The sequence below is a fragment of the Cervus canadensis genome, chromosome 18 (genome assembly GCF_019320065.1).
Source record: "Cervus canadensis isolate Bull #8, Minnesota chromosome 18, ASM1932006v1, whole genome shotgun sequence".
Lineage (NCBI taxonomy): Eukaryota > Metazoa > Chordata > Mammalia > Artiodactyla > Cervidae > Cervus > Cervus canadensis.
In genome coordinates, this window is record NC_057403.1 from 37602934 (window position 1) to 37615285 (window position 12352).

Sequence of the window (12352 nt, forward strand, 5' to 3'; positions counted from 1 at the left end):
GAGGTCCACTTCCTTCCGAAGCTCCGCCTTCTAGAGTCGGTGGGACTACGCTTCCCAGAAAGCCTTGCGCGGGGGCGGAGGCGGCAGGGATGCGATGGCGGAGTCGCTGCCGCTGGAGGTGAGAGGAGGCTGCCCTCAGGCCTAGCTCGGGACAGGCCCCGCCCTCGGGGTCCCAGGCTGTGGGGAGGGGCTGTCAGACAGCTCTCCCGGCCCCGCCAGTCTGGCGGAAACAACCCGGCCGGGAGATCCCTGGACCTGCAGGCTATGGGTAACGGCCCCGCCGCCTTTGGGCCACTCTATTCCCTTACCTTGGGGGACCATCCTCTCCTTCCCCATCGGCCCCAGGAGATAGCTACTGTCACCTCAGCGAGGACAGGGCCTCTCTGCCTACCCCTGATCTCTTGAGATGGCCGTCCCTCCCCCTCAGTTCTGAAAGATGTCCGCTGCATCCCATCAGCCCCGAAGGGTAACCGATCTTACCCCCATTGGTCCCTTGGAATGGTCGCTCCATTCCCTTCCCTTCGAGAGACGGCTGCCCCTTCCCATTAACTTCGGGCATGGTCTCAGTTCCCTCACCGAGGACAGGCCTGCTCCCCACTTCCTCAGCCCCTAGTGATGGCCATCCCTGCCTCCTTCACCTTCATCTTTCATGGGATGTTTGCTCCCTCTACTTAAACTGGAGGTAGATCACTCTGCCGCTATTGTCCCTAGACAGATAAGTTTTGTCCCAGTGGCCTCTTGGGATGGCCTCTCCATCCTGTTTGCCCAGAAAGTTGTCAGACCCCTCCCACTGCCCAAGAGAGACAGGGCACCCTTTCCCCATCGGCCCTTGGAATGATGTTCCACCCCCAATGAACCCCCTGAGATGGCATCCTTTCCCCTTTCTGCCCCAGAGGATATCTGTCCCATCACCATGGATCACAAAGATGACCAGTCATATCTATAGTAGCTCCTTGGGATGGAGTTCCTGGGATGGCCACTCCACCCTTATCACTGCCTCTTCTGTTCCCTCTAGAAAGGCCTTCCCCCTTCTCAACTCAAAGAGTCATGCTTCCCCCTCTCAGTGAGGACAGGTTTGTTGCCCTCCTTTTGCTCTGGGGTTGGCTACTGAACCCCAGAAGACAGGATGACCACTATCTTACCTCAGCTCAGACAAGTTTTCCTGCCTCCTCTTGGGGATTGGAGCGTGGTCAGTTCCAGTCCCCTTATCAAAGTTCTCTTCCCCAGGCCTAGCCTCCCTGGCCCAGAGGTTGTTCTCGCCAGTCATTCTCCTCTCAGTAATGATCTGTTTTATCTTCCCACCCCTTCCTTGAGCAAATCTTTGGTGAAAAGAGAGGTAAAAGACTGTCCATTCTTACTTAATTCAATCCAGTAAGTACTGACTAAGTACCTTCTGTGTACTAGCAATCAGGGAAGGGAAGAAGAGACCAAGTGGGCTGGTGAGGGTCAAGCTTAAGGGCATTCCAGGAAAAAGGTCCACATAGGCAAAAGGAAATAAGAAAATCAACTTGCTGTGTTTGTAGGACACTGAGAAGACTGGCTTGTGGAAGCTCTGGGATCAGGGGTACAGTCAGGCATGGAGGCCTGGCAATGCTGACCCAGGAGAAGAAATTTTGTCTTGAGGGTATTGGGGAACCCCAAAGGTTTTCATCAGGAATGCACTGAGACTGAAAGCTGTTTCTTAGGAAAATTAACCTTGTTGCAGTCTGTAGAATGGTTAGCAAGGATGAACCTGGAGGCAAGGAGATCAGGTGGGAGACGGCGGAAGGAACCCTGGTCTGGGGTGATGAAGATGTGGGCTACTAAGGTGGTAAGGTTTCAAAGGTAGAATTATTAATAACAGCAATCCAGGAACCATTTATGGACCATCTACTAGGTGTGAAGCATATTATATCTATTAAATTTATATATATATAAATTATAATTTGATCCCTGTCATAAGACTGTGAGGGCAGCTGGTAAAGAATCCTCCTGCAATGCAGGAGACCTCAGTTCGATTCCTACGTTGGGAAGTTCCCCTGGAGGATGGAAAGGCTACCCACTCCAGTATTCTTGGGTTTCCCTGGTGGCTCAGATAGTAAAGAATTCGCCTGCAATATGGGAGACCTGGGTTTGATCCCTGGGTTGGGAAGATGCCCTGGAGGAGGGCATGGCACCCCACTCCAGTATTCTTGCCTGGGAGAATCCCCATGGACAGAGGAGCCTGGCGGGCTACAGTCCATGGGGTTGCAGAGTTGGACATGACTGAACGACTAAGCACAGCACATAAGACTGTGATCTAGATTTTTTTAATATCCCCATTTTACAGGTGTGGGTTGAGTTTCAGAGATATCACATATCTTACCTGAGGTCACACAGTTAGGAACTGGTGGAGCTGGGATCTGAATGAGTCTTAAGTAAAGCCTATGCTTTACACCTGTATCTGGAGCAAGGGACAGAAGAGCATGAAGAGTATAAAGTTTTATCAGGATCTTCAGGCGAGATGCTCTGTTGGGATTGAAGCTCGGGGGCTGGAAAGTTGGGAGGAGCGGCTGCTTTGGACTGAGGTGAAGGTGATGGTAAAACATTTGGATGAAGAATCCTGTGGACAGTTGGCAATACTAGACTAGCACATGAATGATAAAACAATATGGAATATCGAATCGTTGGTTATTCTTATAGAGGTAATTGTTAAAGCAATGCAAGTGAATTTATTATCCTAGAAAGTGAACAAATTGAAAGACTCAGGTCTGAGCCCTGGGAGCCACAGAAGAATCTAGAAACAGGGCAGTTGGAGTGGTGAGTGGAGCCCTAGAAAACACAGTGTCACAGAAGTCAAGGAGGGAAGATTCCAGAAGAAAAGAATAGTTAATATCAGATTATTCTTGGTCTCACAGGCAGCTCCCTTCCCCAGTCCCTAATAAGTCCTCCACCCCCAGCCTCATAGAGCATAGGTGGAGTGAGAGCCTTAGCCTACCAGGATGGGTCTTGCTGAGAATTGTAACAGCCGGCTGAGAAGCTGTGAAGAAGACTGAAAAAGTGCAGTCCCAGTGTAACTTCCTCAAGATCAGCACTTGCCTTGCTATGTTCTAGATCCTATGCAAGACACTTTACCATGATATTTAACTGTCACAGCAACCCACTTAAATCTCACTACAGCTGTCTTTTTATAGATAAGAAAAATAAGGCTCAGAGGGGTCAGTTGAGAGAATAAGGATCTAAACTAGGTTCATCGAGTCCCAGTGCCCAGGCCCTTTTTATCAAATTGAGTAGGAAGTTTGATTTTTATCAGAACAAACCTGCATCCAGATGGTGCTCAGCAAAGGTTTGTTCCCAGTAAAGATACCTGGAGACTGGAGAGGACAAGTGAAGACTTTCTGAAGCTTAGGATCCAAGATGAGCTAGAAGCCAGTGCTCTAGTACCCTCTGACCTACTGTGCTGCCAGACAGAGAAGATTTCAGAGGGCCCCACCAGCACTAACAGCCCCAATGCCCTGTCTTTTTCCCTCAGATGGTCACATATATTCTGAGCTTCCTGCCTCTGTCAGATCAGAAAGAGGCCTCCCTCGTGAGCCGGGCTTGGTACTGTGCAGCCCAGAATGCCCTTCGGGAGGTAAGGTGCCTACCCTCACCTAGCCCATTCTCAGTGGTCTCACTTCAGCTTGCTCGTGGCCCTACTCATACATCATCCATCCATTCATTCCTGCATATTTATTCATACATACTTGGCTCTGGGTCCAGTACTGGGACTCTACAAATGAACCAAACATAGTCTCCTCCCCTGAGAAGCTCATAGTCCAGTGAAGGAAAAAGACAAATAAGTGAGTGATCATGATGTTGTGTGCTCAGGGCATTGGCATGAAGGGGGCCATGGGAACATGAAGGACATGGAAGGAGACTGGCAGCATCAGGGAAGGCTTCCTGAAGGAACAGGATGAGGAGCATGAAGGTTGGTCTTCAGGACTCATAACCGCACAGGCGAAGGCATCAAGGTGTGAAATAGTTCAGGAAACGCTATGACTGGAACTTAGGTGTGTTGGAGAGAAGTGGTGGGAGATGAGGCTAGAAAGGGGTCAGAAAGCAAGACAGATGTGCCAGGTGGCATTGCTAGGGCTTTCTCCTGGTTACCATCATGGGTAACCAGGTAACCCATGGAACTTTAGGAACATTAAAGGAACATTAGGCAGGGGAGTGACATGCAGTGATTTATGTCTTAGACCTCCACAGTGCAGAGTGGACTGAGAGGTGAGTCGTAGGGAGACAACCCCCTAGGAGGTGAGTGCAGGCATTTGTGCTAGTTGGAAAGGCAAGCAGTGAGAGCCCTTTGTTTCAGTTTTGACTGTCACTGAGGTTGAACAATTTTCTCATTAGTGGACCATTTATATTTCCCTCTTTTGTGTATTTCTGTTCCTTGTCTAATTATTGGGGTCTTAGTATTTTTCTTATTGATTTGTATGAACTTTTTATACATTAAAGAAGTTAATCTTTTACATACTTACTCAAATATATTCCTCATATATTTGCCTTTTTAAATTTGATTTGTAGATATGTGTTGTTTATGAGATATACAGGGGTTAAATTTTTGGGTTGTTGACTCTGAACATTCTTTTCTTTATCTGCCATTGCTTTAGAGATACTTTGCCTCTTCGGAGATTTGATAAATATACACTCATATTTTGCTTTTTTTTTTTTATTTGGATTTACTTCTTAGATCAGTTTTAGGTTCACAGCAAAATTGTTTTATGGCTTGAATTTATACACACACACACACATATATATATATATATATTTGATGTAATTTATTTTGACTTATGCTGTAAGGTAAGGAGCTAAACTGATTAGTTTTCAAGTAGCCCAAGTACCATTTATGTATAATGGATTGGAAGCCTCCTCTGTCACATTTTAAATGAGTGTGTAAGTAGGGTTGTTGTTGAGTTCTCTCTCCGGTGTCATTGAGCCTAGTTTCTAAAGAAATTTGGTTTGAATTTGTTGAAAATATGAAGTATAAAACATCTAAACGGTGAGATCCAGTTGGTAGTTGGACTTCTGAGAGAGGAATTCAAGAGAAAGGTCTGGGTAATAAATATAGATGAAGGTGTCATTTAAGAACAGGTGGAGGTTTAAGCCTTGGATCTAAGTCACTTTCCCTGGGGAGAACAAGAGGAGCCCTGAAGAGCAGGCCACAGAGACTGTCCAGGAAGGATACCAGTCCAAAGGCAAGGAGAGGAGGAGGGGCCTGTAGAGAGGCCTCACTCATTTGGATGGTGATGCTACCTCTGTGCCCAGCACTGTGCTAGGCCCCAGGGCTGGGGCAGACACAGCACTCAGAGTTGATAGTGAGAGAGAGACAGCACTGCACTCAAAATCTTAAGAAAGGTGCATGATGCATACCAAAGATGCAGAGAAGATTCACAGAAGACTTCATAGAGAAGGGGATGCTTGGGTTAAATCTTGAGAGAGGATACATATTTGTTAAGGAATAGGTGAGGGGTCAGACCACCCCCCACCCCCAGAAAAAAACAGCTGAACCCAGGCATGGAAGTATGAGACAGTGGTCTGAAATTAGCATTCCAGAGCCAGAGTGGGGAGCAGGCATGGGAAAGCTGGGGCTGAAGAAGTAGGCAGGCCCTGAATGCCAGCCGGGAAGCTCAGCTGCCATCCTGTGCAGTGATGAACCATCAAAGGGCCCGAAAAACGTGGTCAGTTGCCTTTCGTCAGGATCACTCTGTTGACAATACCAAGAGTAGACTGGAGCCAGAGAGATTGAAGGCCAGGAGGAAATAGGAGATGGACTGGAAAGGACCTTGGACGTTGTGGATATGAGGGAGCAGTCTAGGATGATTGCCAGATTTCTGACTTAGGTGATTTGGTAGAAGGCACTGGGCGTTTGGGAGAAGCGGGGATAAGACAGTAAATTCAGATTTGTGCATATTGCATCCCTGTATCTGGAGAGAGGTCCATCAGGTCATGGCTTCCAGTATCTGGTGCCCAGGAAGAAGGTATGGGAAACAAAGTAGATGGAATGAAGTCTGCTGGGGTGCACGTGGAGGGAAACTCTGTGTGTGTGTGTGTGTGTGTGTGTGTGTGTGTGTGTGTGTGTGTGTGTGTGTGTGTGTGTGTGTGTGTGTGTGTGTGTGTGTGGTGGAATGGAACAATTCATGGAGAACCCACTGGTCCATGGACTGGATCTTGAAACTCTGTGTGTGTGTGTGTGTGGTGGAATGGAACAATTCATGGAGAACCCACTGGTCCATGAACTGGATCTTTCTGCTCTTTGATGACCCCAAACAGGGAACAGGCTAGAAGGTAGGAGAGACAAGAGGGCAGAGTCTCAGAACCCCCAGTAGGAGAGAACACCGGGGAGACAGGCCATCCCGAGTAGGCATCATGGCGTAGCAGAGAGGAAGGACACCTGTGGGAGGTCTGCAGAGGAGCCCCCAGATGTCGGTGATCTTGCTGGAGAGGGGCTGTTTCTGGGATGAGGGGTTCTGTGGGGACAGCGGTGGAGGGATTAGTGGGCAAAACTATGGTCAGGAAGTGGCCACAGTGGGTGTGGGCACCCATGTGCTTCCAAGAAGCGTGACGGTAAAGGGGAGGGGTGAGGGGGGTTGCAGGATCAAGGGAGGCCTTTGTTAAGACTCTGGGGTGTTTGTGGACTCTGAGGAAGGAGCAGTGGAAAGGCAGAGATTTCGGGATTCTCAGAGGAGAGGGTGGGGACAGGCTCAGTAGGCCAGGAGAAGGGGCCTCCTTGAACCCAAGAGCAGAATATGGAAGGAGGTTCTGATGAGTCCTGCCAAGGATGGGCTGGTGGATGTGAACAGGGAAGAAGGAGGGCCTTCCCACCTAAGAGCATTGGTTTCTATTTGAAACATCTCTGAGAAGGCTGGAGTGAGGGGAGGGAGCTGCAGTAGCATCGGGGGCTTGGAAAGAAGACTAGGGGAGTGAGAAGAGAGGGGTTGTGAGGAGAGGGGAGCCAGTGCAGACAGGAAGGGAGGCTATGACTTCCTCGGACAGCACGTACCCAGAGGAGGCCATGGTCTCATCATCCCTGGCTGGGCAGAGGGCCCAGAGAGCAGGTGCACCCACATGATGGGCAGGGCCACGGGGACCCTGATGAGAGGTCATCAGTCAGGGAGGCTTCTTGGAGTCCAGCAAAGAAGGAGGGTGCAGAAGAAGCCAAGTGGGCAGTCAGGCCCCAGGGATGAAGGTGAGACTGGAACAGGAGTGAGGGAAGGAAGAAGAGGAAGAGGCCGGGGTCAGAGTTTGGGATCCAGAGCCTACCATTTTAGTACTGGAGCTTCTCCAGTGAACCCTGAGCTCCAGATAGAGCACTGACAAAGACCCGTTCGGTGACTCTGCAAAGCCCTATTCCACCGCCAGGAGTGGGAGCCCTGGGAAGCCAGGCCACAGATACCTGGGCTTCTAGGGCTGATACCACCTTGTCCCAGAGAACAATCTCTGGAGCCCTATTGACAGGACCCATCTCCCAGGGTGCAGCAGGTTGAGGAGGTGGTACCCCAGCTAGTAGATGCTGTGGAAGATTCTGGCTCACCAAGGCCAAGCTGTATGGCTCCAGGTCAGGCTAGGATGCTCAACTTGGTAACTTCTTAATCTCCCTGACCTGCCCCCACTTAATTCCACTTTTTCTCAAATAAGAAGACAGACAAAGGCAGGGCCTGATGTACACCTGGGCTCTGTCCATACCTGGGACTGGGGCGGGGGTGCTGCCACCACGCTGATCACTGTGAAGATCTCAGGACAGCTCCTGCCCCCTGCTGCCTTCTCCTGCCTGAGGTGTCTATAAAAGCCTCTAGAAATGAGCCCCAAAGTCTGATTCCTCTCTGGAGACCAAAGCCCTGGGCACCAGGACATATGCTTCCTCAAGGTCCTTCCGGAAAACAGGCATGCTAACTTTGGATCCCTGTGCTGGCAGACAGGAGAGTCATGTTTCTCTCAGATGGCTTTCCAAGTCTGCACACAGGCCTGCTGCCTCAGCTCAGGACTTGAGTAGTTACAACAGAGTCCTGGCCTCTCATAGTCAAGGAACACGTATTGCTTTTAGCAGGTTTAGGGCATCTTTCCAAATGAGTCCGCATTTACTCTTAAGATGCCAGCATGGAAGGGAGGAGACCAGGGGGCTAGTTGGCCCCTCTGTGCTGAGGCGGCTGAAGCTGGAGCAGGTACCCATGTTACACTCCCTTGGGGCTTTAGAAGCATCTTCCCAGGGCCTGGGGAGGGGCACTTTCCTACACTGGGGCAAAGACCAGAACCCAGAAGGCTGAACACAGAGGGTAAATATCCCCAACAGGCTGCTCCTGGACTTCTGTATCTGAGTCCCAGGTAGACCACCTGGGTGATGGCTTAGAGGCCGTCTTCTCCCCACCAAGAAAAACTGTGGGGAGTAGGGAGGTGGCCTCAAAACTCACCCAGCCCCATAGTTGGAAGTCCTTTAGGCCAGGCCCTGCCCCTTCGCTAGGTAGCTCTTGGGGCCACCTGCCAGCCCTGCACTTGGACCCTGGGTTGTTCGTTTACCTTGTGTATAGGAAGGCAGTGGGAGAGGGAAGAACACTGCTGGCAGCCAAGGCTCAGGAAGATAGGGAAAGAAGGAAGACTGAAGGCGGCTGGAGCTGGGGGCTGCGGGGTGCCATGTGACTGGTGGGGGCAGGTGCTGCCTGGCAACCAGCACTGCTCTACACTCCCCCAACCAGAGTTCATTCTACTCATTATGAGATTGGCTCATCTAGCACTGCAGGGCTTTGAAATGGCTGGAGGCATGCTTTACCGTTCCTTTCTAAAAACTATTCTCCCTGATCTTTTCAGTACCCTCCCCAACCTCACACACTGGCATCTTCGCCAGCTCTCCTTAAATCTGAGAGAGGGACCCAGGTGTCTGGCATCCCCACTCCCCACTGTCTCCTGGTGTCCATGGGGGGATCTATGGGCAGAGCTCCTCTCACCCGTATTGACCATGGGTTCTGAACTGGGAACGTGGTTTGACTCCCTGATTCCCGTGAAATTGGTGGGAGCTGGTCTCCCTCTTACCACAGGCTCGTTTCCGGGACGACAGCCCTCGGGGGCTGCTTCTCTCTGGGGCAGAAGCCAGGTGGGGTCTCCACACCTGGGAATGAGTTCCACCTGTCTTCCCGGAAGAATCCTGTTGATAAACGTCTTGCAGGGAGCACATATTATGCATCATTTTGAGCTTTCTGGTTCCCTTTTGATGATTTTCTGTGGGGGACAAGCAGGGAATGTCAGCTTGTTCTTCCTGTTACTCACTGGACAGGTTTGGCGGGGGGGAGCTTGCTTGTGAAAACAAGAATCTATGAGTATCACTTGCCTGCATCCTGGGCCTTGGTGGGGGTAGAGAAATGGGGCTAGGGTTTCAGAAGCCAAGCCCTCTTCTCCCTCCCCGACAGACCAGTTCCACACATTCCTGTACTTTTTGTCCTTTGGCTCCCTCTATCACAAGATCAGGCAAGGTTCTCTGAAAACAACTCTTACTGGCGGTTCCTCACACTCCTAAACCAGTCAGCCTTTCCCCACAACTAGCCCTGAGCTTGCCTCCCCGCCCCACCGGACTCCAGCTCCGTGCTCCCCAAGCTGCCTCCCCGGTTCCTCTCCAGTTGGGCCAACTTCCTCCCTGCCTCTGAAATTCGTTCTCTGAGTTCCTGTCTGGAGAAATAGTACACTTCTCCCTCCTCACCTGCAGGAATAAGACAGACCCTCCAGAGATAAGACGAGGGATCACAAGCACATCTGGAATCTCCAGCCTAAAGGGCATTCACGTGTGCGCATACACACGCATCCACGCATGCGCACACCACACTCACATGCGTAGGCACATTTTTCACTTACACACAAAAGCCGGTTTTGCAAACATTCTTGTGGCCGAGACACAGGCCACCAGAGTACCTTGGCCTCACTGCCTGCCCCAGATCTCTGGCATCTGGGCCCCAGGGCGTTGTAGTGAGCGACACCTGCAGTTGCTTCTTCCCGCCCTCAGCTGCTCTGAGGGCTATTTATATGCTCTTGAGAAAGTGGGGGAGGCTGATTGCTTAGCTAACGCTAAGCTGAGGCCCTGGATTTGGAGTCCGTGGGTCTCAAGGCCACCTTCTGAAAGTCCCCAAAGTTGGGGTCCAGAATGCTTTGTCCTCCTGCTCCCAGGGACCTTTGCTGGCTCTCCTCCAGGCCACCCCCCAGCCCTCCTGTACTTAGCATGCCAAGTCCCCACTCTGGCCCAGCCTCTCCATAGGCACTCAGCCCCGGCCATCACTAACTTTCTGTCCTCCCCTTGTATTCCTCCGCCTTGAGCCCCAGTATGACCTGTCCTCCCTGCTCCCACTTCCCATCAGCACCCCCTCAGGCACATGACACCACAGTGGGTCCCCATTGTTGAAGGGCCCTTCCCTGACCTTCCCTCAAACTCTGGCCAGCAAATTGCCACCAGACCCAATGGCCGGCACACTGTGAGGCCAGAGGGCTAACCCCAGGCCCGCTGCTGCCCCATAGGCCAGCGTGCAGTACAACATCCCTGTGTCATCTGCCTCCCTTCCGGTCATCAAGAGCCTGGGTCTCAGGGGCATCACCTGCATCAGCCTGACCAACCTGGATGGCTCGCCAGCTTCACTCCAGGTGCTGCGGTCTGTTACCCACCACTTGGGCCCACACCTGCAGAGCTTGTGCCTTGGTGGGGGCAGCCCCACAGAGGCCTCCTTCGTGGCTCTGATCCTGGGCTGCCCGGCCCTGCGTATCCTAGACCTCAGTGGCTGCAACAGCCTCTTCACGTCGGGCATGCTGCTGGCTCAGCCCGAGACGGCGCAGCAGGTCCAGCAGGCGCTGAGTGGCCTCCGTGAGCTCAGCCTGGCTAGCCTTCGGGACCTGGCCGACCTCAGCTTCAACCGGCTCAGCAGTTGTGCCCCCTGCCTGGAGCGCCTCTCCTTGGCCTATTGCCACCTCACCTTCCAGCTAGGCCCAGCCTGGGGCTCCACTGACCCCCAGGACTCCTCCCCCTCCCAACTCTCCTTCCGCAACCTGCTGCGATTCCTGAAGGAGCGGGCTGGCAGACTGCATGCCCTGGACCTGAGCGGCACTGGACTGCCGCCCGAGGCCCTGCGGGCGCTGGGCCAGGTGGCCGGGCTGCAGCTGCAGGAACTGAGCCTGCATAGCTGCCGGGACCTCTCCACAGAGGCCGTGGCCGCCCTTTGCCACCAGCAACCAGGCCTTACCTCCCTGGACCTCAGTGGCTGCTCAGAACTGGCTGATGGAGCAGTCCTGGCCGTGAGCCGGGGCCTGCGGCACCTGCGGCACCTGAGCCTGAGGAAGCTGCAGCGGCTGACAGACGCGGGATGCTCAGCCCTGGGGGGCCTGCGGGAGCTGCAGTGCCTCGACATGGCCGAGTGCTGCCTGGTGAGAGGGCAGGAGCTGGCCCAGTCCCTGGGCTCGGTGCGTGGACCTCCACCCCTACTGGCCTCCCTCAGCCTGGCCTACTGCTCCTCACTCAAGGTGAGCGTTCCACCCCCTTCCTTCCTTCCTCTCCAGGGCCAGGGATTGGGGGAACTGGGAGCCTGGCACCAGGGAGGTGCCCCGTGTTTGTGTCCAAGTCAGCTGGAAGAGGAAAGGTGCCTAGGCAGACAGTGCGCTGCCCACACTCCTCCCTGCCGCCCCCGTGGTGGGTCCATGCAGAGGGAGGTCCCAGAGACCAGAGGGGCCCAGCCTACGAGGTGACCCACACCTCACAAGTCCGGTGTTTGGTGATCACTGCAGTCTGGGGAGGGGACTGAGGGCGGGTGTTCTGGGGGCAGGGGTGACAGAACCAAGCCCTGGGGAAAGGGGCACTGAGGTTACACAGCAGTAGTTGCTCAGGAGGGGCCCTGGGGAGGCCATGTGACAAGGGAGGAAGAGGGTCACTTTTGGCTGACGCCAGTTCCTTCAGTAGGGCTCAGGCCTGTCCCTCTGGGTGGTGTCCCTGTCTTAGCAGTGTCGCCCCCTCCCTCTTTAGCAGGTTATTCCTTCAATCTACGACTGTGCCCAGAGCATTCTTCACCTGAAAAGCATTCAGCGTTTCCCCCAAGTGCCTCTCTTGCCCTACTCCATCCTCACTGTGTCGATCGTGTCTCTTAAGCACTCTCTCTAGAGGCCCATGTTCCCATGTCTGCATCTCTACAAAGCAGCTCCCTCTGTCCTGCCCTTAGTCCTTACCCCCCCCCCCATCCCCCAACCACTCCTGGCAGGTGGCAGCTCCGCTGTATGTCCTCCCAGTCCTAGAGGGAGTGTATCTGATTGACTGGCGCTGGGACCACAGAGAGGGTGAACGCCTTAGAGATTTTCACCTGCATCCTTCCCACACCAGCCAATCTAGGTATTTGTCCTTCTC

The 12352-nt window shown here is 52.9% G+C and overlaps 1 protein-coding gene across 2 annotated transcripts; it reads left to right on the forward strand.

Annotated features, from left to right (window-relative positions):
* The first annotated feature begins 18 nt into the window (after nucleotides 1-18).
* On the forward strand, nucleotides 19-11718 carry LRRC29 (leucine rich repeat containing 29). Of its 2 annotated transcripts, XM_043438008.1 has the most exons (3): nucleotides 49-118; nucleotides 3491-3592; nucleotides 10489-11718. In XM_043438008.1, exons 1-3 carry the CDS (start codon nucleotides 95-97, stop codon nucleotides 11701-11703), a joined length of 1341 nt encoding a protein of 446 aa, XP_043293943.1. In that variant the 5' UTR covers nucleotides 49-94; the 3' UTR covers nucleotides 11704-11718. The 2 variants fall into 2 exon arrangements, with proteins under 2 accessions (XP_043293944.1, XP_043293943.1); XM_043438009.1 differs by lacking the exon at nucleotides 3491-3592 and having other exon boundaries at nucleotides 19-118.
* The last annotated feature ends 634 nt before the right edge of the window (nucleotides 11719-12352 follow it).

What these genes read in the sequence shown, in the direction of transcription:
- LRRC29 (XM_043438008.1), top strand. Translation starts at nt 95, where the DNA reads ATGGCGGAGTCGCTGCCGCTGGAG. An exon ending in CGGAGTCGCTGCCGCTGGAG is followed by an intron (nt 119 to 3,490) that starts GTGAGAGGAGGC and finishes TTTTTCCCTCAG; the next exon opens with ATGGTCACATATATTCTGAG. An exon ending in CCCAGAATGCCCTTCGGGAG is followed by an intron (nt 3,593 to 10,488) that starts GTAAGGTGCCTA and finishes GCTGCCCCATAG; the next exon opens with GCCAGCGTGCAGTACAACAT.